This window comes from Geotrypetes seraphini, chromosome 4 (genome assembly GCF_902459505.1).
Source record: "Geotrypetes seraphini chromosome 4, aGeoSer1.1, whole genome shotgun sequence".
In the NCBI taxonomy this organism is placed as follows: Eukaryota; Metazoa; Chordata; class Amphibia; order Gymnophiona; family Dermophiidae; genus Geotrypetes; species Geotrypetes seraphini.
This window is the reverse complement of record NC_047087.1, coordinates 125,126,722-125,149,244: the sequence shown is the minus strand read 5'-3', so window position 1 is coordinate 125,149,244 and position 22,523 is coordinate 125,126,722. Positions and strand designations below refer to the sequence as shown.

The window sequence follows — 22,523 nt, the reverse complement described above, 5'->3', positions numbered from 1 at the left end:
GAGTCCAACTTTTTCTTCCTCTCTCCCTGCCCCCTCCCCTTTCTTTCTCTCTCTCCCTGCCCTCTTTCTTTCTTTCTTTCTCTCCCTGCCCCCTTTCTTTCTTTCTCTTGCTTTCTCTCTCCCTGCCCCTCCTTTCTTTCTCCCTGCCCCCTTTCTTTCTGTCTGTCTTTCTTTCTCTCTCCCTGCCCCACCCTTTCTTTCTGTCTTTCTCCCTACCCTACCCCACCCCAAGCCACCACCGCCAATTTCGCCCTGCTTCCCCAACGCCAGGCCAAGCACATACAAGCGCCGGGCCCACAAGCCTTTCCATCCGACGTCAATTCTGACATTGGAGAGGATGTTCTCAGCCAGCCAGCCCGGAACTTCCTCTCCGACGTCAGAATTGATGTGGTGGGGGGGGAAGCTGTGAGCCTAGCGCTTGTACGCGCCTGGCCTGGTAATCAACTCACATTGCCATTGCGATCTAGTCGATCATGATCGATCTTTTCGGCACCCCTGCTCTATACCATGTATCCTGTATGGACTACTGCAATGTGCTCCTAAATGGGCTCACTGCAAAATACTCCCATCGACTACAGCAAGTACAAAATAATGCCATCTGACTCCTAAAGAATCTCCACACATACAATACCCGATTGCCCCAGCGTTGCACGCTGTCCACTGGCTGCCAATCAACAAACGATGTGTATCGAAAGGCCTAATGATGGCCTACAAACTCTTCCATGACATCGTACTAGCCTAAATGACCTCCAAACTTCTGCTCTACACCCCAAATCGACCACTTCGCTCGCAAGAAGAAAAGTGACTACATGCACTCTCGGGACGTGCCTTCCACCTTGAGAGTGCCTGAAAAAGATCTTATTCGCACTACCTACCATGCCTTGTCACACTCCCAGCCTTCTCTAGCGTAGTGGTAGTGCCATGGCAGGTGACTCTACCGAGACTGGCCTGCCTCTCAAAAGGGATAATGGCCCTTCAGGGTGAAAATGCCAAAAGACTGCAAAGGGAGTGATTTTAGCAACTCAAACAGAAAAGAAAACTCCCTCCAAACAGTTCTTGCTTTCAAAAGAAAAGCTTCAGTTTATTATATTCACTTCCCAAAAAGGTGGAAAGCTCAAACTCTCAGGTAAGTCTATACAATTTAATGACAACAGGCACCAGCATCAAAAGAGAAAAACACTTCCTTCTAACAGTTCAACAAGTATCAGTAAGTTCCAAAAAGACCAACTCCTCCTGGGCTGCCTTACTCCAAGCAGGCCCAAAGTATCAGAAAAAAAACAAAACACTCCTCAAAAGAAGGAGGGAAAAAAACCCTACAGCAGTCCTTTGGGCTGGCAACAGGCCACAACCCAGTAAAGTGCCCGGACTTCAGTAGTCCTTGCAAAGTTCCTTCATTGGGCCCTTGCAACAAACACAAGCGTTTACCTTTCATAAGGGTTTGTCACATTAATACAGTGCCTTTTTCCTGCTTCACCCAAGCATTGGCAAGTTCTTGCTCCATAGAGCTGATTTCAGAGCAAAAGTTGCTGTGTCTGCTTTAAACTACATTTTGATAGCACAAAAAGTATCCCTCAAAAGAATTTTCCCATCCAGATGTCACAGCACACTCACCAACTTTACAATCCCCAGCAATGCCATATACTTTAAGGCTTTGATAACAAGAAAAAAAAACCCGATGCTTGAATCCCACAAAGAAAGGAAAAGAGAAAAACTTTCTTTTCCCCAAAAAGGCTAAAAGAAGAAAAGCTGTCCCAGCAGTTCTTTTTTAGCAGTTTGCTGAAAACCCTGTCAGCAACACAGTTCTTTAAACTGAAATAGCTTTAAAAAAAAACAACCCCAAAAACCAAACAAACCCAGAAACAGGCTTCAGTCTCTCTCAATCCAAAAGAGAAAAGCAAATAAACTGCTACTTGCCAACCACAGACCAGTTCACCTTCATTTCCTTAGGAAGCACAGGCCCTGGCTCTGGCTCAGCAACTTCAATGCTTCAATCCCTTCACATGGCTCTGGGGTCTGTGGTTCCAGGACTCTGCCATTCCATCAGGCCTTCTGTCTGCTGCTTTTTGCAGCAACTGCTCCTGCACTGCTCTCCTTAACTTCTGTAAGATGGGCTTTAAGTTTTGCAGGGCCACATCCTAACCATGTTCTGTCATATAGTATTCTAACACATTGTCACCACTATCCTCCTATACTATACTATACACCATATTTACCATACTATATCTGCCCATGCTATGATCTCTCATGCTATGTTTCATCATGCATGCTTGCCTTACCATTTTGCCAAGTCATGTCGTACTATATTAACAATGCTTTGTAATACTATGTTTGCTGTGCTAGGTATTGCCAAACTATACTTGCCATGCTCTTTCTCACCATATCATGTTTTACCATATTATGTTTTACCATGCTCTGATAGCTATGTTTTGCCATCTGTGTCTACATTTGCCATGCCATATTTAACCATATTATGTCTGAGAATGCAGCACCGTGTTTGGAGCTGCAGCCTCGACAACCTGAGGTGGGTACAGGCCCGCTCTGCTCCTTATGACCCTGGGCAAATCACCTGCTCCCCCATTGCCCCAGGTATATTAGATAGATTGTGAGCCCACCGGGACAGACAGGAAATTATGCTTGAGTACCTGAATAAATTCATGTAAACCATTCTGAGCACCTCTAGGAGAACGGTATAGAAAATTTAATTAATAAAATAAATAAATTATAGTAGTTTTTGATTGCTTTGGTGAAAACTGAGGGGGCATAGTTGAAACTGAGGAGACAGAGTTGAAATCAACTTATGGGTTCTGGGACATAACCCTAACGTTCAGGACTACTAGACACATTTACAAGAAAGATTATTGAGATAAGAACCTAATCTTTCTATACATTTCTTTTACAATATAGTAATATAGGTGCTTATTTTAGAGGTGCTATTCGTGTTTTAAATTGCCATAAAATGCCAGGTTTATAAAGCTGGGGTATGAGCATCTAAAACCAAAGAACAACATCCTTATGGCAAGAAGGCATGGAGCTAAGGCAGAACCAGGGTGGGACAAAGACATAAACATATGAAGGGGAAAGCACAGCTATGATCCCTGAGATCAACATTGGGAACTCCTCCTCCCAGGGTTGTCCTCCCTGCTCCCAGGGTTGTCCAGCATGCTAAAAAGTATTGTGAGAAGCTGTGACAACTAGTGCATGGGATTGATACCATGCACTAACTGTCAATATTGTTAATAGTAGAGTCACGCCTTCATTATGCAGAATGTAGCATTGCAAGATGACTGCTAGAGGTCAACATTGCCATTTTGATTCCTGGAAACACACAGGCAGGTGCGGATGGGACTGCTCATGCCCTGGTCCACTATATCACAATTGAGGACCCTGGATGAGTCCCAGAGGTGACTTAAAGGGTCCTGGGGGTGGTGGATAGTCAGGATGGGCTACATGGATTTTGTGGTAGAGGGAAATTCTAGGTAGGAAATCTGGAGGGAAGGAGTGCTGAAAAGGGGAGTTAGGAAGTGGTGCCACAGGTGTGCACATTTCAGCATTGCCATGTCTGTGCTGTAAAATCCCCATATAGATGTGATAGAGCCAAACCTGGTATACTGTTGGGTAATTGTCATCTGCATTTTCTTAAATGAGTGCTCCTGTTGGATGTTTCCACTGCAGAGTCCTGTAAGGTGACATAAATTTGTGGTTCTGAGTCCGCAGCCTGGCAAATGAACTTACCAGCCATGCCAAGCCCCGGCCTTCCAACATGAGTGTGCCCAGGACAAGGTGGACCCTTATTCAGCTCTGATCTTGCTGATTCTCACCTTTCTTTAGGCTGGTCTGGATAAAGGCCTCACTGTGGCTTCTCTTCGGGTCCAAGTGTGTGGGCTTTCTTGTTTTAGATCCTTGGAGCGTCTGTCCTTGTTGACATGTCATCCTTCTGTTGCTAGATTTCTAAAGGGGGTACTGTTCATGTCAGTCCGCCAGTTAAGCACCCTTTCCTTTCCAGGGACCTTTAACTGGTGCTGTCTAGCCTTACCAAGGCTCCTTTGAGCCCTTTCAAGATGCTTCCATCTTGGAATTGATGCTCCAGAACTTTTTTTCTGGTTGCCATTCCTTCAGCGTGACATGTGTTGGAACTACAGGCTCTGTCTTGTAGAAAACTATTCCTCTGTATTTCAGAGCCTGGGTGGTTTTGGCTTTCCATGTTAATCAAAAAGTGTGTTTGCCTGCCTTTCAGCCTACTAGTTTTAGGACACATGACGAATTCTGAAAAAACTGGAAGTGTGCAGAGTTCTTCTGCGTTATCTAGTGATAAACATAACATAACATAAGTTGTTATATACCGCAACTACCTTATGGTTCTGTGAGGTTCACAAATTAAGAAATATTAATATTATAGCAGATCATAAGTATTTAGTCTAGATATTTCCAAGGAAATATTAACATTAAAGCATGTTATAAAACTTTAAGTATTTCCTAAAAAGATATGTTTTCAACTTTTTTCTAAAAGCTGAGTAAGAAGTGAAAAGGAGATATAGATACTAACAAATTTTGTTTCTCTACCATTTCCTTATTCTGACTTATGCAGTTAGGTGGGGCACTCCTGCTTCCAAGGCCATGATTTCCAGATGGATCCATAGAACCATTCCGTCAGCCTACATTCTTTCTGAGAAACAGTCTCCTGTTTCAGTCAAGGTGTAGTCTTCCATGAGTATGGCTTCTTCATGGGCCGCAGTTTGAGCTGTCTCTCGTGAGGAGATTTGCAGAGTGGCAACATGCTCTTCTCTTCATACGTTTGCCAAGTTTTACAGCAGTGAATGTGGTGGCAAGACAGGACTCTGTCTTTGGTTCCTTGGTCTTCAGGTTCGGCGCAGCAATTCACCCTACCTATTTAGGGGATTGCTTTTGTATGTCCCATCTGTCTAGAATGTCTCCTATTGCACTGGAAAAAGAGATTATGTACATACCCTGGTAATCTCTTTTCCAGTAGATAGGTGAGACATTCTAGACCCCCGCCCAGTCCTTACTACATCAGTATATTGTTATACTCTGTTTATGCTTCTCTAAGCTGATTCATGGATGCCTGTCAGCCCTTATGGGCTGTGAAGAATTTGTATTTATGTTTCAGCTTTATATGGGAGCTGTTTCTGAGCTCCTTTGAAGCCGGTGTTGGCGGTTAACATTATTTTTAATTCTTGAGCAGAACAATTGGTTTAAGCCTGTTGCTACAGGTGCCTCTACTTCACATGTATTAGGTGACTCTCAGTGCTTGGTTATTAACTGTAGGTGGAGCTAGAGAACCCAGTGAAGTACAGCAGAGGCAGAGTGAAAAATTCTGAGTGGATTCTTTTGCAGCAGCATGCGGCTATAGGGAAATAACTTATCTGTCTAGAATGTCTCGCCTATCTTAGGGAAAAGAACTTACCAGGGTAAATACATAATCTCTTTTCAGTTCATATCAAAATAAAGCACAGTCCCAAGCTTAAATCCTCCTGTTCACAATTTTCCAGGACAAATTTCAAACAGGTACCTTTTAAACCTTGTCCAGTTCCTCTGTTGTCTTAGAATAAGCTCCAGAGTAGGCTGACCCAGGGCTCCCAGTCTGTCTCCATCCTAGGGTGTCTCGGTGGCCGAGTGTCTTTTCTGCATCTGAGCTTCCTGTTAAAAGCAGTCCCACACACTTCTAGGTGAGACTAGGGATAATCAGAATTTCTGGATTAGAGTGGGTAAAGGATTCATCTCCCAGGGAACCTGACTAAACTCTGCTTCGCCCCAGGGAATCCTAATATTCCAGCCCTGCTTTTACTTGCTCCTAACCCACTAGGGCTATCTGTTCCCAGGACCACACACACTGTAAATCACCACAGCAGAGGCAGCCAAACCCAGGATAATCTTCCCAAGCTGTCCACCCCCCCCCCCCCAGGTGGTAGTATAAACTTTCCCTTCACACACATGCTGATACCCCAGTACAGGCCCCAGAGCCATGGGCCTTCTTCCCAAACTCACATGCCATTGCCTCGTGACAGTAATGCCAGCTCTCAACTCTCCATTCCAGACACTCTTTCACACTCTCTTAGGGACCAACAGGCTACTATTAACCCCTTCCGTTACGGGTATGCCATCCTGGGTTTCTAAGGGTGGCCTCATCCCTTGCACAGCTCAGCACACAGCCTTCTAGGACCTGTAGTTCCTGAACTCACAAGCTACTGTGACAAGCCCTAGCTATTGGTTGTCACAATTTCTACACCCCAAATGCATTACTCTACACTTTTTGCATTAAATTTTTTGTAGATCACTTCTCAAATTCACAAAAAGGCAAACTTTTCCTTCTAACACTTCAGCAATGCTATTTACAAATATATTGAATAGAACTGGCCTGAATACTGATCCCTGAGGCACTTCACTGCTTACCTTTCCTCTTGAGTGAATTCCATTTACCACCATCCTCTGTTGCCTATCAGTCAACCAGTTTCTAATCCACCATTTTGGGTCCTAACTTAAGCCTGTTCAGTTTATTCATGAACCACCTATGAGGAACTTTGATCAAAGGCTTTGCTGAAATCCAGACTACATTTAGTGCAAGTCCTTGTCATGCTGCTGCAAGAATAATGGAGTGTGTGTGTGCACAGCACCAAATGGCATTCAGAATATGTGTATGTAATAAACTGCTGTACAGATGATGGGCATACAGTATGTGTGAGGCTCTTCATGGGTGAGGAGTGCAAGGGGACCCCAGATTCACTCAACAGGTTTGATCCAGTCTTGGGTTTCTCCCTTGCCTTTAGAGACTTGGATTTCTTATTTCCCAATTGCATTCCTAAAGAGAAACAAGACCATAGGTCTGTACAAGCACTGGAGTAAACCCAGGAGTAGATCAACCATGTCCAACAAATCTGAAGCCACATGGCAACCTAATTCCAGCAGCAGTCTCAACCTCCTTGAATCTCACCGGATAGTAAAAGTCTCAACTTCCCACAGCCCCCCTACCTCCCACCAGTAGCAATCTCAGCCTCCCACAGATTGCAGCTGTTCCTTCCTTGCAGCTCTAGTCTCTGCTTCTCTCAACCTGTTTGAACTATCTACCACCACCAGCAGTCTCAGCCTCTCTTAATTCCCTTCCATGTCTCAGCAGCAGTCTCAGCCTCCCTCACATCTCTCCCCAGCACTCTTGGCCTTCTTTAAACTCTTTCCCATGCCTGAAGCACTCTCTGAAACTCTCCCATCCCAACATGAATTACACCTTCCTTCCCAACCAGCTTGGCACCCACCAGTTGCACTTTTAAAAAATCACTTCCCTTAACTGTTCCTCTCCTGTTCTGTGTTAATTTTTTTCCAGTTGGTGCTATTCCCAAAGCTTGGTCACTGGAAGGAAAATTGCTGCAGCTCATTGTTAAGGATTGGCATGCTCTGTTGTATAGCCTGACTGTAGTCTCTTCTCCTGGCGAGGAGCCTGAGAGTAGAGCAGTACTGGTTTTATGTGCAGCAATTCTACTGTCTACAATCAAGTCTGTAGTAGAGAGTTGCACGGGGACAGAAATCAAACCTGTCCCCACCCATCCCCACTGGAATCGAATCCATCCCTGCAAGAAATTAAATCCATCTCTTCCCGCTTCCTCTGAAGGTGGCCAGGAGTCCCTTTTGCCAAGCTTAGCAAGCAGCAGTAGCGTCCCTGAGTCACAAATGCTGGCACCTCAGTGGCTCAGGGATGGTGACAGCAACTTCTGCGCTTGGTGGAGGGGAATTCTGGCTGTCTTTGGAGGAGGTTCTTAGCTGGTGGTGCTTGAGAATCCCCAGCAGCCACAGCAAGGGTCAGCAAGTACTTCAGCACTGGAGAAATAAAACCATAAATGCATTTCCTTTTCTTTTGAACACAATACAAAGACATCTACTATATGCATTTCCCAAAGCTAACATATCCTTTGTTGTCTGGAAATTTATTTTTCCATCAAGTTGGTTCCAGTTTCTCTTTTTTCCGCTTTCCCGTCTTCTGCAAATTCTTCTGTTGCTGTCCATTGGTTCCTCTTACCATTTCTTCCTCTCTCTTCCCTTCCTCTCACTGTACAGCATTCTTACTCCCTTCTCTCCTGGATCGATCTTTCTATTTTTTCTCTCCCCACTTCTGTACAGCATTTCTTCCTCTCTCCTCCACCCCCATGTGGAACATGTCTTCCTCTTACTGTCCAAAATTTCTCTTTCTCTCATTCCCTCCCTTGCTGCAAAGGGATCTGGGAAAGAGATAGAGGGATCTAGGGTGCATCTCTCCCATCCCCTCTATTGCCACATCTAACATTTTTCCCTCTCTCATTCCTGGACCATCTGCAGCATCTTTCATCCCTGATCACCAGCCCATGCCCAACATTTCTCCTTCTATCACCCTTCTCCAGCACCATGCCACATCTCTCCCTCCACCATTATGTCCAATATTCCTCCCTCTTGCATCCCTTTCAATCTGTCTCACTGTTCCCTTTCCACCACCATAACATTTCTCCCTCTCATCTTTCTCTTCCCCATGCATCTGCACCTCACTCCTCTCCCTCCTTATACCCAAAATTCTCCTCTTCCATTCCCTGTATGCACCATCTCTTTCCCTCTCACACTGATGCCCGACAATTCTTCCTTTCTATTCCCTCCCCCACCTCAGCATCTCTTTCCCTCCCTCCATCCTCATGGGATCCCATGACCCCAGGGGGGACCAACAGGATCCCCATGATCCCAGGGGGAAACCCCACAGGATTCCTGTCATCCCCATTCCCGTGCAGCTCTCTATAGAGAGAGGAAAGTTAGCAGAAACAATTGATAGGATGGAAGTGATGTGGTAATTGGCTGAAATAGTACCTGGGGAATTATGTGATTCTGTTATTTCCATAAATTATGTGCAAAATTTAGCTGGTGCAGTATCGCATAATTCCTTGGGGTGTACCTAGGTGTGTAATACTTAGAAACTCCTGTTTTGTTTTGTTTTTCATTTCATGATATCTAGTGGATTCAGTCTCTTGTAAGACATAGAAACATTATGGCAGATAAAGACCAAATGACCCATCCTGTCTGCCCATCCGCAGCATCCACTATCTTCTTCTCTCCCTAAGAGATCCCACGTACCTGTCCCATGCTTTCTTGAATTCAGACACAATCTTTGTCTCCACCCCCACTATCGGGAGACTATTCCACGCATCTACCATCCTTTTTGTAAAAAAATTTTCTTAGATTACTCCTGAGCCTATCACCTCTCACTCTGGAGTTTCAACTCTGTTAAATTTTTGTGCTAGACAATTAATGAAGTGTTGATTTTGTGTGTCTAGAATGAAACCTCTTACATGCAGCCTTCATGAGATATTAATTAAACTTGTAGCTTCTTCCCACTCATTTTAGGTTACAGCAGTGAGAGCCTGAGCCCACGTAGTGGGACAAGTGAGCCAGTATTAAGCTTGCACTACAGTACAGAAGGAACCACTACAAGCACAATAAAGTTGAACTTCACTGATGAGTGGTAAGTATTCACGTCTCTAGTTTTTCTTTCCTTTTAAAATGTATTTCATACTAAATAAAATCAGTGGTATGCAGCGATATTTATGGTAGGAGAGTGGAGAAATATCCTAGTAGTTAGAGCAGCAGAATCATAACCAAAGAAACCGCAGTTCAAATCCCTTTTCTCCCATTGTTACTTCTTCTGACTTTAGACAAGTTACATAACTCTCCATTGCATAAATTACAAACTTAGATTTTAAACTCTTTGAGGTCAGGAATTTATCTACTGTACCAGAATATACTTTGCATTGAGTTATCAATAAAATGAGCTAAGTCTAAATACATCATCACCTTTTTTTTCCCTCCCCCCTCTAAAATCAACACCTCCCTTTCCCCTTATCAATGTTCTCTGCCATCATCATATTCTCTTTCTTTCCTCTCAAACCCTGCCCCTTTGTATGCGTTTTAGTTGCTAAATGACTTTAGTAACACTTTTGTTAATTCATGTTTTGTTTGTTCATTTTGTTCATCCTGAAGGATTGTCCAAAGTGGCTTACAACAGATTTAAAATGCAATTCATAAAAAATAATGGGTCTTTTAATCAAACTACCGTTTTTTTTTGTTCCATAAGACGCAACTGACTATAAGATGCACCCTAGATTTAGAGGAGGAAAACAAGGAAAAAAACATTCTGCTTGCCAGGCTCTACACCCAACCCCATACTCCTTGTCAATCTCTGCACCCTGTCCCCCCTCCCTGGTAGGCTCTGTACCCTGTCCCCCCTCTGGTGGTCTAGTGGTAGGCTGGAACAGGGCACAGGGCAGGCAGGCCTTGTGACTGGCAGGCAGGTAGGGACAGGGCATGCAGGCAGGCCTTCCCCCTCCGCAGGCAGGCCGACCGGCCTGGCCTTTCCCTCCTCCCTCCCTATTTTTAATTCAGCAGGCAGGCAGGCCCCGGCCTCTCCCTCCCGTACCTATTTTTAATTCAGCAGGGCAGCTCCCGGCCACTCCCACACCCCGTTAAATTTTTTAAATTCTGGACGCGGCTGCCTGCCTGGTCCCTGCTGGTTCCCACAAGCACTGACAGCTGACACGGCTGCCTCCAAGTCCACTTCTTTTCCCTTGGAGCAGAGTGGTGCACTAGGCTGTCCGCCTGGTCCCACGCCACTTCCCATGAGAACTGAGTTGACGGGCGATAGAGGCTGAGTGCAGTGCTATGAACAGCGGTGGTTTTAGCTCAAAGAAAAGGTTTTTTATCAAAAATGTTGGTGCTTGTATCTAAGGAGGCATAGCCCCTGACGAAACTAGAAGTGAAACGGTTGGGCAGCCGTCGTGTGCACTTTACAGCACTTTAGAGCACTTTTACAGCACTCTATGCACTTTATAATTTATATAGAGCCTGTTGAAAATTTACAAAAACATTTATTGCACTTGTTATTTGCTAAGACCAATGATGAAAACACCACCCCAGCAAGGGCAGGAATAGAATTACAAGTAGTGCCTTGGGTGTTTGAGGTCTAGTAAGAAATCCACTTATTATAGTTTTGTCCTCATCATTTGTTAACTACCAGAAGATAACCACCTTTACTATGAAAAAAGGCAAAGGAGACATGCAATTCAACCTACCTTCCACTCTAAAAAGGTTGAAATCCAAACCACCGTCTCTAGACAAAACCGGAAGGCCCAAAGTTTCAGAATTGGCTGACAAGAATATATTAAACGAGCTTCGTACTATTAAAGAAATGCTCAACAACCACATGGCAATATCGAGAGACATGAGAAATGAACTCAAAGAAATACATACACAATTAGCTGCTTCTCAAGAAAAAATGGAAACATTAACTAGAACTTCAGGTGAACTTTTATATGTATTACTGTTTTTCCCTCTATAGTACTACACTCAGTCTATCACTGAATATTTTTATTCTTACTTATAAGATTACCATAACCTTTCAATGTCTCCTAATAATTGTCCTGTTTAGTACTATTGTGCATCTCTCATTCTCATTTGATTTTATTATTATCTATAAGATTAATTTGACCTCTTAATGTCTCCTAAAGAATTTACATGTTTATCACTGTTATGCATATTTCAGTGTCATAATACATTCAGTTTAATATTGCAGAATTTCCATTATCTCATTCTTACATTGAAAGATAGCAAAACAAAGCCTTTAAAAACATCTCATGAAGTTTATCTCCATTTAATAATGGGATATATTTCTAAGTGCATACCCAATCTTAAAACACAACTTTATCAGAGTTTTTTTCCAAGCCTCACTCAGTACCACCACTCCACCGCTATCAATATTTCTTTAGCGGGAAGAATTATCTATACCAGCAAGCCTGTTTAGGGCAATAAAATGCATGTGAATAGAAGTAAGGTAAATACAATTTATGCACAGAAATATATCCTGGTTCAGATATAAACAATGTATTTTTAAAAATGGAGACAGCCCAACCTACCTAAACGACCGCCTCATCCAAACTACCTCTACCAGGCATAGAAAAACACCCACCCCATTCACTTACCCCCCAATCAAAGAAGTAAAAACTATACAACGGACTACTGGCCACTCAGGCAGTGAAGATAGACAACCAAGTCTCCAACCTATTGACAACAACCCCAGACTACAAGATGTTCAGAAAGGAAATAAAAACTATACTCTTCAAGAAATCCCTTAATAAAGCTTAATACCATGATAAAGCTTAACCCCCCCTTGCCATCCCCTCCCTAACCGCAGATCCTACTTTTCCCTCTCTTAGAAACCTTCTCTGATCTAACGTTGTAACCCTTCTTCCATAACTTTTTTTGTAATCCGCTTTGAACCAAAAGGTAATGGCGGAATAGAAATCTGTAATGTAATGTAATAATCTTCTACTTGGGAATAATAATCTGACACATCCATACCACTTCCCAAGTGTATACCCGATGTTAAAACACAACTTTATCAGAGTTTTTTTTTCCAGGCCTCAGTACCACCACTGCACCGCTGTCAATATTTCTTTAGCGGGAAGAATTACGTGAGAACTCCTCACTGGCCCATACTGTTCACTTAAATATTTTCATTAGTACAATACTATAACTTTTTTTTATATATGTATAAAGTGCAAAAGTGCTTTGTTTTGCATAACTTATCTTTTTAGTTACTTTTTATATTCAGACCCGGGAGAGACATACCAGACATGTTTCGAATCAGAATGCTATTTCAAGGGCTACTAGTTTCAAAGAGGAAGCAAGATCTTGCTCTTTGAAACTAGTAGGAGTCGGCTGACAAAATTGGCCGCAGGAGACCCTTGAAGCAGCATTCTGATGTGAAACATGTCAGGTCTGTCCCGGGCTTGAATATAAAATGCAACTAAAAAGATAAGTTATACAAAACAAAGCACTTTTGCACTTTAAATATATATATAAAAAAGTTAAAGTATTGTACTAATGAAAATATTTAAGTGAACAGTATGGGCCAGTGAGGAGTTCTCACATAATTCTTCCCGCTAAAGAAATATTGACAGCGGTGCAGTGGTGGTACTGAGGCCTGGAAAAAAAAAACTCTGATAAAGTTGTGTTTTAACATCAGGTATACACTTGGGAAGTGGTGTGGATGTGTCAGATTATTATTCCCAAGAAGAGGATTATTTAAAAATACTTTGTTTATATCTGAACCAGGATATATTTCTGTGCATAAATTGTGTTTACCTTACTTCTATTCACATGCATTTTATTGCCCTATACATGCTTGCTGGTATAGATAAAGCAAATTCCTGTGGGGTGTCTCTATATATATAATCTTCATTTTCCCTCTAAAGGTCTGCACCCAGATTATCACTGGATATTTTCATTCTTAATTATAAGATTACTAACATCTTTGAGTGTCTCCTAATAGTTTTTCTAGTTGGCACTATTGTGCATCTCTCAATCTCATTTGATTTTTTTATTCATACTTATAAGGTTATTGAGGCCTTTTAATATTTTCTAAAGAGTTTTCCTTTTTCATGATATTATACATCTCAATATCGTTATGTTCAGTTTATTACTGCAGAAGTTCCATTTTTACATTCTTACATAACTGGTTAAAAAAGCTTTTCAAAATATCTGATAAAATTTATTTCCACTCAACAATATGTTGCATTTCTCTATATAAATTGTTTTTTTCTTACTTATCTTGCATATATTTCATTGCCTTATACAGACTTAATGGGTTAGACACAGCAAGTTTATATGGAGTGAATTTATGTATATAATCTTGCTTTTCCCTTTACAAGGCTACACTCTGTCTAACACTGAATATTTTCACTCTCATTGATAAAATTACCAAAACCTTTAAATGTCTCCTAATATGATATAATTTCAGATGATATAATTTCACATATAACACACTTGTCATGACATCGAAACAGATATAAAGGGTACAAATATTTTCTATGATTATATTAGTTTCATATTCTCAGTTGTCCCTTATTGCATAATATTTTACTATACGTCACAGAGCCTATTGGTTCTTGCATAGCCAGTGGTGAGACCCTGGCTGTCACATATACATTGTTTCTTGTTTGTAAGGTCTTACATATTTGGATATTTAATATTGCATATGGGATTTCTCTCATTCACTATATATCTATAAGACTATTATGATCTTCCAGAAATTTTCTCCAATATATTATTATGGTTAATCTTAGAATTGCTAGTTGGAACGTAAATGGCTTAAATTATTCTATCAAATGTAAAAAAAAGTCTTGACTGTTTTCCAGAAAAAAATAGATATTTTATTACTACAAGAAACCTACTTGAATTTTTCAGACTGTCCTAAACTGAAATTCCCCTGGGTGAACATCTATATACACTCTCCTGCGATGTCTAAAAAAAGAAGGGTCTCCATAATCATCAAAAAATATCTTCCAACATAGTATCTTACAACAGGCTTTTGATCCAGACAGGAGATGGGCCATTCTTATGCTACAATTTGACTCTCAAGTTTTTTTCTTTATTGAATATATATGCCCCCAACGTGGATTGTAAAGATTTCATTAATGATCTCAGGAATATTATCTTAGAATACATCTCTCATCCCATAATACTTGGTGGAGACTTTAACTTGCCCTTGGACATAATTCTTGACAGATAATCCTCATCTAAATTTTGTCCTTCTTCAATGTGGTATGATCTGCACTCCTTGATTAATGATTTTGGTTTAATTGATCTGTGAAGAACTCTCAGTCCTACAGGAAAAGACTTTCTACTCAGCTTCTCATCAAACCAAACCTAAACATGGATTAATTTTTTTCTGATTTCTAAGTCCTTAATGCCCAACATTTCTAGCGTTTCTATTTCTCCAATCTCATTGATAGACCATGCACTCATTACCATGGAAATCTCTCTCTGCAACCATTCTCATCCCACTCAGTGGAGATTTAATTCATCTCTCCTTTTGGATGCAGATTTTGTTCTTAAAATCAAGAAATTTATTTCTGACTTTTTCCAAGATAATGCACAATTGGTTAAATCTTTTTCTACTATTTGGAAAGCTTTAAAATCTTGCCTACGTGGCAAAATCATTAGCTATGCAGCATAGAAAAAAAAATCTGCTAATATTATATCTAAAAAGATGGAATCAGAAATTGCGGATTTGGAGCAACTACATATACATTCTAGTTATATTACCTAAATTATTACAGTTAAAATATGAATATAATCAACATGCTAGTAAATTGGCCTGCCATGATATCCTGATTTCAAAGTCTGGCCACTACTGCTGCAAATAAAGCAGGTAGATATCTAGCCAGATTTTTGGCTGCTAAAAAGCAACGGTCCAAAATAGCTTCTCTTGTCTCAGATAATTGTACGATGGTCACATCTATTTCTCATATAGCACAGGAATTTATAAAATTCTACAAAACTCTTTTCTCCTCTCAAATCACAGAATCAGATTCTTTGCAACAAGCATTTTTGAAAGATTTACAATAGCCTACATTATCTGATTCTCAAGTTCATTCCCTAGGAGGATTGATCAGTCAAGAAGAAGTATTGTTAGCCTCAAATCACTAGCTTCACAGAAAGCTCCAGGAGAAGACAGATACAACGCAGAATTCTATAAAATCTTTGGTTCAGTGATAGCTCCAAAATTAACAGATCTTTTCAACTACCTTAGGCTTAATCCTCAAGATCATGGAAATTTCGGTGTAGTTCAAGTAATCTTGCTACCTAAACCGTGGAGAGCAGAAACCAAAGTTTCCAATTACAGACCCATTTCTCTCCTGAATCTAGACTGTAAGATTCTGGCTAAAATCCTTGCCCCAAGATTCAAAAAGATTTTATCAATCCTAATTCATCCAGATCAGGTGGGTTTCATGAGTGGCAGATTCATTGGCGACAATGCATGATCTCATCGATGTAGCACAGGCATCTAATAATCCTGCTATAGCCATATAGTTAGAGTACACTGGTTTGGTTGTAATGAGGACTTTATTGCCTGGGTTAAAGTACTATATTCCTCTCCCACTTCCAGAATTAAAATTTATGAAGTACTATCTAATCCCATCTCTCCATTTTTTTGATATGCAGTTTAAATGCATATTTAAAAGACCCCCGATGAAGCCAAGAGAGTTGGCGAAACGGGTTCCTTTGGGCTTTAACAAATATCTGAAAAGTACCGAGATAAGTAGGAGGAGTAGCTGGATGTCATCGGCACAGGAGTAGATTTTAATGTTGTACTTCTGGGCTATATTGATGACAGGTCTGATGTAGAGGTTAAATAGGAGGGGGGATAGAAGGGTGCCTTAGGGAACACCGTATTTGATAGGTTTGGGGTCAGATTTATGTGGCCCTAGTAGGACTGTTTGTGTTCTCTGGTGAAGGAAGGAGGTGAGCCACTAGAGGGCAGAGTCCTTGATTCCGAGATCACAGAGTCTGGATAAGAGGAGTTGGTGGTCGACAGTGTCAAAGGCAGCGCTGAGGTCTAGTAGGACCAGTAAGGCATCGCTGCCTTTGTCGAGTATCGACCAGCTGTCATCTCTGATATCTAGGAGTACTGACTCTGTGCTGTGGCCTGTTCGGAAGCCAGATTGTGAGTAGGACATGGCAGCTTGTTCTTCTGTGAAAAGGTATAATCAGCGGAGCACTATTCATTCTAGGATTATGGAGACAAATGGGAGATTGGAGACTAGTTGCCGGGTTTGTTAGGGTCAAGGATGGGTTTCTTGAGGGTGGGTTTGATGATAGCCAACTTCCAACTGAGTGGTATTTTCCCCGTGGAAAGGGAGGAGTTAATGATGGGGAGGATAGATTCAGCCATGGTGTTTTCTGTGGATAGTACGAGGCTGGATGGGCAGGGGTCGAGGTTGGTGCTGGAGGGCTTGAGTTCTCTCAGGGTTTCAAGAACCCCTCAGCATGTGTAGCCATGTGAAGTTGGGATAGTGTGGCAGAGGATGAAGTATTGGGGTTTTGTTGGGGGTATGCTATTGGAGGGTTGGTGTTCCCGCTAAGCTGCGCTGGGGTGCGCTGACGCACAAAATATTACCTCGCAGCGCACAAGTTTCTCGTCACAGCGCACACAGTGTAGAGCACAGTTCTTCAACCGCCGGTCCGCAAACAAAATCTTGCCGGTCCGCGAAGGATTCGGTCCCCGCCGCAACGAAAGGCCGGCGTCAGTTGACTTGCAACTTCCTGTTGCAGTCGCTGTGCCGGGACTCCTGCCTTCGCCGGGACTCCTGCCTTCCACCGCGTTTGCCTCCTGCCTTGTCTCCGCACCTCCAGACCAGCAGCGGCAGCTGTGTATGCTTTTAACTTCGGCACAGAGCTGCCCCTAATCAATAGTTTAGCGCGGTTTCATAAGGCAGCCTCGGGGCCTTTGCTAGGCCGGCCCACATCGCATCATCGAAGCGGGCCGGCTATCAAAGGCCCCGAGGCTGCCTCATGAAACCGCGCTAAACTATTGATTAGGGGCAGCTCTGTGCCGAAGTTAAAAGCATACAGAGCTGCCGCTGCTGGTCTGAACTCTTGGGCCGCTGAAGGAGGGCAAAAAGCAGCTGTCCTGGAGGTTTCCCTTCCTCTCGCCTTTACAGGTTCCTTTTTTCCACCTTTTTTTTTTTCCTTCAAACGGCAACGGGCCCCAGCATCGACATCAATCAAGTAAGTTCCACTGTCAATCAAGCGGTTCTGCTCGGCCAAAGCTTCCCCTGTGACATGAGCCACCCTCAGGGGAAAGAAAGTGACCCACAAAGGTGAGGGGAAGGGGGGCAGATGATGGAAGTTGGGGGGGGGGGAGAGAGAGAGAGAAGGGGCAGATGATGGAATGGAGGAGATGAGAGAGAGAGAGAAGGGGACAGATGATGGAAGTGAGAAGAAGGGAGAGAGAGCAGAAGGCAGATGGATGTCAGTTGAGAAGGGAGAGCAGATGCTGAATGGAAGTGGGGAAAGAACACATACTGGATGGAAGGAGGAGATAAATAAAGGGGGAAGAAAATAGTAAGATAATGGAGGGGTGAGGGAAAGGGGTGACAAGCTGTGTGTAGACACAGTGAAAAGAGGGAAACGGGACTAAATAGTAAGAAAGAATTTAATTTAGATGGAGGCAGAAAATAGAGAAGGAAGACCAGAGAAGAAAAGGGAAGAGAGAGCAGAGAATGATCAGATCTGAGTGGAGGAAATGAGAAGAGAGATATGCTAAAAACCACAGGGGGGAGGGAAGGATAGAGATGCCAGACCATGAGGGGAACAGAAGGAAGATGATGGATGCTAGACCAAATTGGGGGGTGGGGGGGGGGGCAGGAGGAGAGATGGCAGGGAAAGACAGACAGTGAATGGAAGGGGCAGATGCTGGACTGAAGAGACAGAGAAGGTTATCATGCTGCTGTACCGGGCCATGGTACGCCCTCACCTGGAGTACTGCGTCCAGCACTGGTACTTTAAGAAGGACACGGTACTACTCGAAAGGATCCAGAGAAGAGCAACTAAAATGGTTAAGGGGCTGGAGGAGTTGCCGTACAGCGAAAGATTAGAGAAACTGGGCCTCTTCTCCCTTGAGCAGAGGAGATTGAGAGGGGACATGATAGAAACATTCAAGGTACTGAAGGGAATAGACTTAGTAGCTAAGGCAGGGAGAACGAGAGGGCACTCTCTAAAGTTGAAAGGGGATAGATTCCATACAAACGTAAGGAAGTTCTGTGGTAGAAAGCAACATATTTATTTGGCTCATAACTTGCTGGCGCCCGATATTTTTAGCTCACAGTGAAAAAAGTTTGCTCACAACACCCGCCCGCTTAGAGGGAACACTGGCCGGTGCCAAGATTATTGCAGATGATTTGCACCTTGGACTGGAAGAAGTCTGAGAGAGAGTCTCACTATCAAGTTCAGTAGGGTTGTTGTGTCTATTTCCTTGAGCGCTGGTAAAGAGCTGGTTTGTAAGGTTGAACAGTTGTTTGGATCTAGTTGAGACTTTCTGTAGGATGTGAGAGTAGTAGGCTTTCTATGCTTCTAGGATGGCAGCTTTGTAGGTGGCAGATGTGTTTTCCTAGTGTGCTTTGGATTCTGAATTTGGGTGTTTGATCCAGTTTCTTTCTGCTTTCCTCTGTGATCTTTTTATGGATCAGAGGTCGCTGGTGTTCCAGGGAACTGGTGTTTTGTTAGTGGTTATTTGTGTTGTTTTTGACTGAGCGAGGCTGTTATAGAGGGACTGGATGTTGGAGTGCCAGGTAGAGGCCACTAGGTCGATGGAGTGGACTGGATGTATGGATGGATGTATGTATATATATATATGTATGTATGGATGGATGGATGAATGGATGGATGGATGTATAAAGGAAAGCAGGCATTTATCAAACATACATACATAACTTACAGTATTCTGTAAATTAATATGCATAATTGTACACCCCACTTGCAAAATACATTCTAAGCAAGTTACACACACATTTAACAGAATAGCAATTAGGCAAAATATTAGAATACTTGCATATATGAATGTATATGCCAAACATTTACACATGTAACGGACACATAAACGTTAGCGCCTGTTTTTTTATAAAATTGTCCCTGTATTCAGCAAATCAGTCACAATCCCTTATTATTTTTGCTCACGTGAAATGAATCTGTGCATTAGCTTCTATCTCAGACCGCTGACTTCAGTCATACTGCCTATGAGATCTCTCATGAATTCAGAATACATGATATTGTGAGGTCATAGACCTAGGTTACATCATCACTGAAGCTTTCTCTTCTTTCCTGTTTATTTTGCTCTATGCCATGGAATAGTTTGGATTGAACATTGAAGTCTTCCCTCCACCTTCTGCATGAAACTTGTGTTTTCATTTGGTAGGAGCAACACCATTTCCAGTTCTAGAGGAGGTGGAAGTTTCTCCAAACAGGGCAATAAAGAAGCTTTAGAAACTAATCCAGAAGAGCTGCTAATGGAAAGCATGGAATCAGGTAGTACTCAGTTTTCTCTTTTATAAAATGTTCTGTATTTCAAGATTTGTTCTAATGGAATTTTAAAAGGTTTATTTTAAAACTGTACAGACACATAAAATAGTGTAAGCAACTTTCCCTGTGTAACTATGAGCACATTTTTTTAAAGTAATGCATACTTTTACAGTAAACTCTCAGTTATCCAGTACCCATGGGGATTAGTGGATGCCGGATAATTGTAGTTTCTGTTTGCTTGAGAGATACTATAAAAATAGTTTTTTTCCTTCCCACCTCACTCTATCATCCCCCCCCCACACACACACATACTTGTAGGTGCAGCATCTGTTCTTCCCTTCTTTCTGGGTCACTTTCTCTCCCCCCCTTCTCCCCCCACTTATGGGTCCAGCATCCGTCCATCTCCCCTCCCCTGCATCCTGCTGTACCTACACCCCACAGGCCCACACACACATCTAGTCCATCTTCTTCCCCCTGTGCAGGTCTGGCCTCAGGGCCATTTGTTTTGGACAATCGGAGACTTTCTTAGGCTCCTTCCTAAAGAAGTCTCTTATTGGCTCAGAGGCCTCAGTCCCCTCCCAAGGGAGGAGCATGAGGCATCTGAGCCAATCAGGGCACTAGGCCCCTCCTTGTGCATCACATGATGCACTGGGGAGGGGCCTAAGGCCCAGTGGTGTAGCGGGCGGAGTAGCAGGAGCAGGAGGTGTTTGCAGTTCCTTCTGCTCCCAACGAAAGGTATGGACATCAGGTAGCAGGAGGGGGCATTGCAATGGCTGGAGGCTGTAGACATCACTCCTGCCATTTCGGCACGGGGGGGGTTCAGCGCAAGGGTGGGGCCGATGGCAGGAGGAGTGGGCATCCCTCCTGCCATATTTAAGTTTAGCGCTGGGGGGGAGTGTTGGGTGGTGATAGGAAGGAGTGGGCATCCCTCCTGCTGTGTTTTTTGGGAAGCGGGTGGGCCGATGGGAGTTGTGGCAGGAGGGAGTGGGCATCCCTCTTGCCGGTTTTTTCAGGGGAGCAGGCAATCAGGTGGAGGAATGGTTGTTCGGGTGGGCGATTGTCGGCTTTTTTTAATGGGACAAATGGTGCACGTTTAAGTTGCGCAGAACATCTGTCCCATTAAAAAAAAAGCAGAAGCTCTGACAGCAGTGACAGGAGGCTGCTTCTCCTGTCACTACTGTCAAGGCTCTTCACCAACTTAATCACTCACTGAGCGACTGAGTCGGTAAGTTTGCATGCAAATGATCTGCACCTCCATGCAAATCATTTGCATGCAAACTTGATAGTGAATCAATCGCTGTTTGAAAATTGGCCAGAGAATTGGCCAACAGCGATTGAGTCGCTTTCTTTAGTGAATCTGGGCCATAGTGAGAAGTGAAAATGATACAGCATCCATATATTAGGACTACTTAGGCCTGAGACTTCTAAGTAGCTGAACTGCTACATCAAGTTTGTTTTCTCTATTTGCTTGCCTCCCATTGAATAGCTGCTCATTTTTAAGCCCAGGCTGAATGGGGAAGCAAACCATGGGAGGGAACAGGAGGAGCTGATATTAACTTGGGGACAGTTGAAGAATATTCTCACTTCAGAATTTGAGAAACTTCGAACAAGTATAACTTGGAGCAGTCAGATGATTTTACATCATTTGGATAAAGAATTTTCTAAATAAAAAGGAAATGAGAACACATTGGGACAGGGGAATCCAGAATAAACTTGTTTAAGTGGCTCTGACATTTCAGGTGTACCTGAACAATTGCAAGATGAGCTGCAAGAACCTGAAGGTTGTACCTGTGTGAATGAATCTTCTTCAAGTGCATTAGATCCAGGTATAGAGCATTGTTGTGTGCAGATTTTATTTATAAAATAAATCATCTTTATTTGTTTATTTTATTTATAAAATAAGTCATCTTTGACTCCTTTCTTTCTCCACCCAGATACAACATATTGCTAAAACCTGCCACTTCTTCCTCTAAAATATCACCAAAATCTGACCCTTCCTTTCTAAGCACACTACCAAAACCCTTATCCATGCCCTCATCATGCTTAGATTACTGCAATCGCTACTCTCAGGTCTTCCACTCAGCCATCTTTCCTCCCTCCAATCTGTATAGAATTCAGCTGCATGACTCATATTCCGTGAGAGCCGCTTTACCCCCTCTTCTAAAAACACTTCACTGGCTTCCCATCCGTTTCCAAATACAATTCATACTCCTCTTACTGACCTACAAATACATTCACTCAGCTGCCCCCCACTCTCTCCCCTCACTTGCCTCCCCTTATGTTTCCCCTCGTGAGCTCCACTCAGTTGGTAAATCCCTCCTGTCTGTGCCATTCTCCTCCTCTGCCAACTCCAGACTCTGTCCCTTCTGTCTTACTGCACCATTTGCTTGGAACAAACTGCCTGAAGCCCTACGGCGGGCTCTATTTCTGACAGTTTTCAAGTCCAAGTTGAAAGCCCACCTCTTTGAGACTGCTTTCAACACCTAACTCCTCTCAATTTGGGTTTTACATCCCCAACCCTATGTCATGTCTGTCTGTCCAAGATTGAATCTTTCAGTCTTATAGAAGTGATAAATGTCTTATAGAAGTGATAAATAGTAGTAGTAGTGGATTGAAGCAAGGCACTCTTCCAAGGCCCTATCATGTTA

The 22,523-nt window shown here is 42.8% G+C and overlaps 1 protein-coding gene across 6 annotated transcripts in view; it reads left to right on the top strand.

The window, feature by feature from the left end:
* Nucleotides 1–22,523, top strand: part of DCAF6 (DDB1 and CUL4 associated factor 6) — a 357,580-nt gene that overhangs the window by 250,867 nt on the left and 84,190 nt on the right. For 5 of the 6 annotated variants that reach the window (XM_033941039.1, XM_033941044.1, XM_033941043.1 and 2 more), the window contains 3 exons: nucleotides 9,367–9,484; nucleotides 19,772–19,881; nucleotides 21,615–21,701. In XM_033941039.1, coding sequence (XP_033796930.1) covers nucleotides 9,367–9,484; nucleotides 19,772–19,881; nucleotides 21,615–21,701 — 315 coding nt within the window. The remainder of the gene's footprint in view (nucleotides 1–9,366; nucleotides 9,485–19,771; nucleotides 19,882–21,614; nucleotides 21,702–22,523) is intronic. The other variant, XM_033941041.1, reaches the window with a different exon arrangement.